Source organism: Capsicum annuum, chromosome 1 (genome assembly GCF_002878395.1).
Source record: "Capsicum annuum cultivar UCD-10X-F1 chromosome 1, UCD10Xv1.1, whole genome shotgun sequence".
NCBI classification, from domain to species: Eukaryota; Viridiplantae; Streptophyta; class Magnoliopsida; order Solanales; family Solanaceae; genus Capsicum; species Capsicum annuum.
In genome coordinates this window covers 1,291,469-1,300,019 of record NC_061111.1, presented here as the reverse complement: position 1 = coordinate 1,300,019, position 8,551 = coordinate 1,291,469, and the positions used below count along the sequence as shown (strand labels likewise).

The following is an 8,551-nucleotide window of genomic DNA, read 5'->3' as shown; positions in this document are numbered from 1 at the left end:
GTTTCATCTTTATTTTCTGAAAGATAAATACACCTCTTGGAAAGGTCCTTTTGATCTTGTGTTGAGGGTATTTAAAACTTCATTGTGTTCTTGTTCATACTTGAACATGAGTTGAAGTTTTTGTTCTGTTATACAGATTCTACATACCCGTATTGTGGTAGATAACACTTTCCCTATGTGATTTTCATTCCCTTCCGTTAATAGTTGGTTCCTTTGCTCTTCAGTATACAATACGCCAGGCATCAATGGACTTGCTAGATGATATATCTGAAAATAACCACTTGAACAGGTGAATCATTTCTGAGTTCTTGACCAGAAGCAAATTTGAAAGTACTCCAGAAATGTTGTCCCATTGTAGACAAAATTGATCTGAGTAAGATTATTGTATCCCGTTATTGGAGGGGAGAAAAAGCTCAGGCATCGTCTCTATTCTTCTAAAAAATAGCAAAAGAAATAGTCAATCCACACCAGCGTGCATAGTGCACCAAAGGATACTCGATTATGCTGAATTCAGTTATGTTCTTGCAATAGCACAGCTTGTTGTCAGAAGAAAATGCTTTCCCAACAACCCCTTGATCATCTTTCTGCAAAGGCTGTAGCTTTGAAATATCCTGGAAGCATATCATCATAATAATAATTGTCATAAACATGATTATCAGCATCAATTTCCTCATCCACGACAAAGTAAATTTCATTACCTGCAGAAATGGCATGCTCGGTGAAGCCCACCTAAATGCCATTGTGGTCCATTTCAAGATTCACACAGGGAATCCAGACTCGAAAAAAAGGCAACTTGTGTGTTTCTCGCACAATTTTGAACATCCTTTTGATTTCCTCTCTTTAATTTTGTTTTGCAACTTACTTTTCTGCCTTTATTGAGATATATTTTAGGACATTTGAGGTCTACTCCCTGCAAGGAGATCAAAATCTTAGTACAAAAATATAGAACAGAACGCGCATGTGAAGGAACTCTTTAAACTATATAGCTTCTGGACTTGATTTGGTTTTCTTCTTGTTGGTAACCATTAGATGTATAATTTTTTCTGGACCAATTACTTCTCATTATTTTACATTTTTGGTCATTTCTTTCACTTTGACGGTAACACAACACATACTAATATAAGCAAGCGTGCATTGCAAGGATAAAAAATTTAGGAAGTTAATTTTGGCTGCTTTGATCACAATGGTGAGGTGGAAGTTACATGCTATCTACTATTTATATTAATGATGTTTCTTCGATCATCAACTTTTTTTAATTCTATAGGCAGATCTTTTCAATGAAACATATCCTCATTTTTTTCCTAACTATACTTCATGGTTCCAAACAACAACATAGCTAGTGTAATCTCGTCATTTGAGTGAGGGTAGTGTATTTTCTTTTGTTAGTATCTTCATTCTACCTTCTTTCCCTGTGTGATTTTCATTCCCTTCCATTAGTAGTTGGTTCCTTTGCTCTTCAGCGTGCAATTCGTCAGGCATCAATGGACTTGCTAGATGATATATCTGAAAATAACAACTTGAACAGGTGAATCATTTCCAAGTTCTTGATCGGAAGCAAATTTGAAAGTGCTTCGGAAATGTTGTCCCATTTGTAGACAAAATTGATCCGAGTAAGATTATTGTATTTCAGTTATCAGAGGGGAGAAAAAGCTCAGGCATCGTCTCTATTCTTCGAACAACTAGAAAAAGAAGTAGTCAATCCACACCAATGTGCATAGCGCACCAAAGGATACTCGATTATGCTGAATTCAGTTATGTTCTTGCAATAACACAACTTGTCAGAAAAAAAATGCTTTCCTATCAACCCCTTGATCATCTTTCTGCAAAGGTTGTACCTTGGAAATATCCCGAAAACATAACATATCATCATAAACATGATTATCAGCATCCATTTCCTCATCCACGACAAAGTAAACTTCATTACCTGCAGAAATTGTTGGAAAATACGTTCCATGAACACATAAAAATATACGAAAAAGACTACAAAGATGAAAACATGACAATATGAACATTGAACACAAAATGTTTTAACTACTGATACAAGCTCAAAGTATGATCTCAAGATATGATATACATTGAACAGAGCTACACTACACTACTGTATTTTGACTCATACACAACTACCTGTTCCATTGATGTGTGATACTGATAGGAGTAGATATTCAGTTAGTTAGTAGCATATTGCTGAGCCAGCTGTATAGCGTGTTGAAAGTTGCTAGACAATGATTAGTTAGTTACAATGAGGTGTCAAATAGAATATTCTAGAAGAAGGTAGTTATCAGATATTTTGTATCATTTTCACAGCCTATATAAGGCAAAACATCAGATTGTAACACAAGTTTTTCAGATGAAGAAAAATTTCCAACTTCACTCTCCCCTTTCTCCTTTCTTGTTCATGGATTATCAAGCTGTAATGCTTGAATTTCACATGGTATCGGAGCCAGGTTCCTAATACTGAGAGTATTTCGATTTTTTTTCCTTATATTCTCAGAGAATTCTTAAGACCTCTGTATGTTCTCTGTTTTTTTTGTTATTTTATCTCTGAAAGTTTGGTCAATTTTTGTAGTTAAATTTCTTCATTCATGGCACCTAAAATTGATCAAAGTGATCCACTCTTCATTGGTGCTTCATATAATTCAAGCACAGTACTAGTTCCAATCAAATTAACTGGTTCAGAAAACTATAGTCTTTGGAGTCGATCTATGCGAATTGCTCTCTTAGGGAAGAGAAGGTACGGTTTTGTCACTGGATCTTTCAACGAGGAGTCATACAGAGAGGAACTCCATGAACAGTGGGAAAATGGTAATGCTATTGTCCTCTCATGGATCATGAATACAGTGAGTGAAAGCTTACTATCTGGGATCGTGTATGCTATAAATACTTGCGCAGTCTGGGATGATTTGAAGGAAAGATATGACAAAGTGAATCGTATGGGCATATATCAATTGCATCGTGAAATCAATATGCATTCTCAAGGTACTGATTCAATCTCAGCTTATTTTACTAAGTTGAAAACCTTGTGGAGTGAGTATGATGTTCTAGTTCCAAATCCTAGCTGTGATTCCCCTAAGTCCAAAGAGTACTCAGAGCATATGTGTCAACTGAGACTTCTACAATTTTTTAGTGGCTTGAATGAGTCCTATGATCAAGCTAGGAGACAGATCTTACTTAAGGGAGTAACTCCAACTCTCAATCAAGCTTATGCCATGCTCATAGAAGATGAGATACAGCACTCAACATGTACACTTATTGTACACGATAGATCAGAACTTATTGCTATGCAAGTGAATCGCAATTATGGTTATAGACAGAGAAACACAAATTACAAGAGTAGAAAGTGTGACTACAGTCATATCTCAGGTCATACAAAAGAAAACTGCTACAAACTGATAGGATATCCAAATGATTGGAAGAACAAGAAGAAACAGGGTTATACTCCTCCAAATTTCAGGTCATATAATGTTGGTGGCAACAATTTATCACTACATAATAGGGGTAACAACTATACTAGCATTGGTAGCAAGTCTTCCCAAACTGCAAGCATGGTAGAAGGACCAGTTGATGCTGCCAGTTCCAGTCATGATGTTAATTTTGTACCACTGGCAAAACCTCATGCATTCACTAATGAAGAGTACACTCAAATCATGAACATGTTGAACAAGGATACCAAGGATATGAAACAAGTCAATATGGCAGGTATTACCAATTGTTTTTTATCCAAGGCTTGTTCTGACAGTTGGATTGTAGATTCACGAGCGACACATCATGTGTCTTCCCATAGACACTTGTTCAAAGATAGCACAAGCTTGGTTCCAAGACATTTGGACAAATTTCACCTTTAATAGGTGATGAAGTCACTATTTCCCACACTGGAGAAGCCTACATGTTTACAGATTATGTGATCAAAGATGTCCTCTTTGTTCCAGATTTTAGACTAAATTTGTTGTCTGTTGCTAAGATAACCAAGGAACTGTTATGCTTTGTGTCCTTTTATCCTGATTTCTGTGTATCTTAGGACCTCTTCAATGGCAAGGTGAAGGGGATTGGTAGACAAGAGAGTGGACTATATGATCTTAAATAAGAATGGAAAGATAATACTGGTCAGGAAGGACCAAAACACAGCAGATTCATTGCAGAAGTTATTGTTAACAATTGCAGACTGCGGTACCAAAGACTTGGGCACCCAGCTCCTCAGGTTTTAAGAGACTTAGATATTTTGATGAATCACAATAATGTAAATATATTAAATAAATGCACTGTATGTCCACTAGCTAAATAAACAAGAATGTCATTTCCCACAAGTACTACTAGATATTCTGCATGTTTTAAACTTGTACACGTGGATTTACGGGGTCCTTATAGAACATCTACATTTGATAATAAGTGATATTTCTTGACTATGGTGGATGAATATAGTAGGTATACTTGGGTTCATCTGTTGCAGCTAAAATCTGAGACCATAGTAGTTATTAAGACATTCATATCCATGATTAAAACATAGTTTAGAGTGGTGATAACGTTTATCAGATCTGATAATGGGACTGAGTTTATCAATACTAAATGTCACACATTATTTCAGTCTCTAGGTATTCTACATCAGACCAGTTGTCCTCACACTCCACAGCAAAATAGAGTGGTTGAGATGAAGTACAGGCACATATTAAATATAGCTAGAGCTCTTAAGTTTCAGTCCCATTTGCCCATCAATTATTGGGGATTATGTGTGAAAGCTACAGTATATATCATGAACAGGTTACCAACATCAGTCTTGAGTAGTAAGAGCCCATATCAGTTGTCATTCTCCAAAGATCCCAGGCTGTCTCATTTGAGGGTGTTTGGATATCTGTGTTATGTAACTGTTGTCCCTAAAGGTGATAAGTTCTTTGAAAGAGCTAAACCTGTTGTGTTAGTAGGACATTTAGAATCTCAAAAGGGTTACTTGCTACTGGACATCCACTCAAAAAGACTATTAGTGAGTAGGGATGTTGGGCTTCTTGAAGATTCATTCCCTTTTGATCCATCACAAGCAAAATTACAGCATTCAAATACTTCCAAAACTAATGAAGACATCAATGACTTCCTGGTCTCCACATATGATAAAGTTGGTGCTGATGTTCCTTTAGAGGATATTCATGTTGATGATGTTGATTTTGTTGATACTGCACCACCTGATGTACCTCCATCTGATGCAAATACTGATTCTGATTGCCAAGTTGAGCCTTGCCTGACTCAAGCTTCCTCTGATACTGCAATACCTGGTGTAACTTCACCTGGCACCACTCATGAAGAAATATGTCAAGATGACTGTTCCCTGCCTCAATCCTCTTCCAGTAGACCAATAAGAACAAGCAGACCACCTGTGTGAATGCATGATTATTTTGATACTTCAAAAACCCAGAGATGCAAGTACCCCTTAGCCAACAGCCTATCTTACAGTAAACTGAAACCTGCATATCAGAGTTACTTATCAAAGTTCTCTACTCTGACTGGGCCTCAAAATTTTAAACAAGCTGTAAAAGATGAAAGATGGGTGGAAGCTATGAAGTTAGAAATCCAATCATTGGAGGCCAATAACACATGGACCATTGTTGACCTGCCCAAAGGGAAGAACACTATTGGTTCCAAATGGATATACAAGATTAAATATCTTACAAATAGTGAAGTGGAAAGGTTCAAAGCAAGATTAGTGGCCAAGGGATATAGCCAACAAGAAGGGCTAGATTATCATGAGACATATTCACCAGTGGAAAAAATGGTTACTGTGAGGAGTGATTGTTGTAGCAGTATCTAGAGGATGGCCTCTTTATCAAATGGATGTCTATAATGCATTTTTACAAGGGGATCTTGAAGAGGAAGTGTACATGGAGATACCAGAAGGTTTCCGAAGCCAAGGAGAGCACAAGTTTTGCAAGTTGCACAAATCCTTGTATGGCCTCAAGCAGGCTTCCAGATAATGGAACCTGAAACTGACTCATGCTTTTCTTGATGCTGGATTCACTCAAAGTGTTCATGACTATTCTCTCTTCATTCTACATCAAGGTGATGACACAGTGGTAGTTCTTGTATATGTTGATGACCTGCTCCTTGCTGGAAGCAATGCAACATTGATTGATGCAACAAAAGCCAAGTTGCATCAGCAGTTCAAGATGAAAGACTTGGGGAATCTCAAATACTTCTTAGGTATTGAAATCCTCAAATCAACTTCAGGGGTGATATTAAACCAAAGGAAGTATGTCCTAGAATTAATTTCAGATACTGGTCTTAGTGGTTCAAAACCAGCAATCACTCCCTTAGAATCCAATTTAAGGTTAACCTCACTTAATTATGATCAAACCATAGGTGCACAAGGTGATGATTTATTGTCTAATGTTTTTTCTTATCAAAGACTAGTGGGTAAACTCATGTATGCCACTATTACCAGACCAGATATCAGTTTTGCAGTCCACACTCTCAGCCAATTTATGCAATATCCCAAGAGACCATACTGGGAGGCTGCTATCATGGTAGTTAGGTACCTCAAAGGCTCTGTAGGTCAAGGAATCTGGTTAAAGACTGAGCATTCTACCACTCTAACTTGCTAGTTTGACTCAGATTGGGCTTCTTGTCCCAACTCCAGGTGATTAGTTACTGGTTATGCAGTCCATTTTGGTGAATCTTTGATTTCTTGGAAGTCCAAGAAAACAGCACACTGTTTTCAGGAGTTCTGCTGAAGCTGAGTACAGAAGCATGGCTTCAGCAGTTGCAGAGATAACTTGGTTGGTTAGCTTGTTCTAAGAACTCAAGGTTCCCATTACCTTGCCTATATCAGTCTTTAGTGACAGCAATTCATCAATTCAATTGGCCAACAATCTTATGTTTCATGAGAGAACAAAACACATAGAGATTGACTGTCATTTCATCAGGGACAAGATCAAAAATGGACTGATACAAGCTATACATGTTCTCTCTCAAGGCCAAGTGGCTGACCTTCTTACCAAGGGACTAAGCCAAGCTCAACATACTCATTTATTAGGCAATCTTGGTGTGCTATATATATTGCACCCTGCAGCTTGAGGGGCGTGTTTTAATTACTGATCCAAGCTCAAAGTATGATCTCAATATATGATATACACTGAACAGAGCTACACTACATTATTGTGTTTTGACACATACACGACTACATGTTCCATTGATGTATGATACTGATAGGAGTAGATATTGCTGAGTCAGCTGTATAGGGTGTTGAAGGTTGTTAGAGGTTGTGAAACAATGATTAGTTAGTTACAATGAGGTGTCAAATAGAATATTCTAGAAGGAGGTAGTTATTAGATATTTTGTATCACTTTCACAGTCGATATAAGGCACAACAACAAATTGTAACACAAGTTTTTCAGATGAAGAAAAATTTCCAACTTCCCTCTCCCCTTTTTCCTTCCTTGTTCATGGATTATCAAGCTGTAATGCTTGAATTTCACACAAAATTATAAGGCGTGAAACATGCGCGAAACACTTTCCTAAAAACGATATTTGCTCCCTCTCCTCAACGAGATTGCTATGGGATTTAACGTAAATAGTTTTAGTGGATATGATAAGCCTTTGAATTTCTGCACTAAGAAAATAGTGAATATAATCCTATTGGAAAATAAAAACTCAAGAACTTGATCTTTTGTAAAGAAAATAACTCTTTGGGAATGTTTATTTCTCTATTAAAGTTTTTTCAGCAAAATTTATTTTAAATAGAAATGATAATGAAAGAACACAACATTTCATCTAAAAGATACCTCTTCATCGAAAAAGCACCTCTTCACTCAAAAGACATCTCTTTTCATAAAAGACACAACCTTTCACTATAGACACCACATTTCATAAAAAACTTTTAAGTAATTCATTTTAAACAAAAAATCTAACAATCCCCCACTTGTTTAAATATAAATTAGGACACAAAGATCAAGTCATGTTCACACATAGAGCAATTTATCTTTCGATTTGAACATCACCTTAGAGCAATGCCATAAGATGAAATCGAAATTCCATGTAGCATAATATCTTTGAACATGTTATTCCTTGTGATAACATCGATGACACTATACGCATAAACATTTGATTCCTGCTTTCCACTCAACATGCTTAGCACTTTTATGGCCATGTGCTATCCAAAGTTCATGAACATTTATGAGAGCAACTCCAACTCCCAATCGAAGCGGCACCACTTCTATGCTTATATAGGTGAAGTTCTTCCAGTGTCTTTGTCATATTTGAGACACTTGTTCCACGAACTGAACCTCATTAAGAGTATTAAAACTCAACCCTCCAAACTATGACAACCAGTACTAGTATACCTCTTACTTAAGTACTGGAACATCCACGTGTCAATAACTTGTTGTTACCCTTTGAACCCATAACTATTCATTTCATAGTGCTAGGTAGGGTTGCCATTATTGGTGGACCTAATTAAGGAGTTTTTATGTAATCATACTTGAAGATGTATTTAACAAGTTCCTTTTAACAAGTTTAGTAAATAGATTAGTCAATTCATTTGACTCCACTAATGTGATAGAAGTCATTCCATCTC

General features: G+C 36.7%; 1 protein-coding gene and 1 pseudogene across 1 annotated transcript; one reads left to right on the top strand and one right to left on the bottom strand.

Annotated features, from left to right (window-relative positions):
- Positions 1 to 2,133, bottom strand: LOC107872583 (annotated as a pseudogene).
- Positions 2,134 to 5,365: 3,232 nt separating this feature from the next.
- On the top strand, positions 5,366 to 5,791 carry LOC124891636 (uncharacterized mitochondrial protein AtMg00820-like). The gene has a single exon (XM_047403351.1). The coding sequence runs from the start codon at positions 5,366 to 5,368 to the stop codon at positions 5,789 to 5,791; it is 426 nt and encodes a 141-aa protein (XP_047259307.1).
- The last annotated feature ends 2,760 nt before the right edge of the window (positions 5,792 to 8,551 follow it).

Bases quoted from the DNA above. Each gene is read 5' to 3' on its own strand.
- LOC124891636 (XM_047403351.1), top strand. From the start codon at position 5,366: ATGCATGATTATTTTGATACTTCAAAAACCCAGAGATGCAAGTACCCC.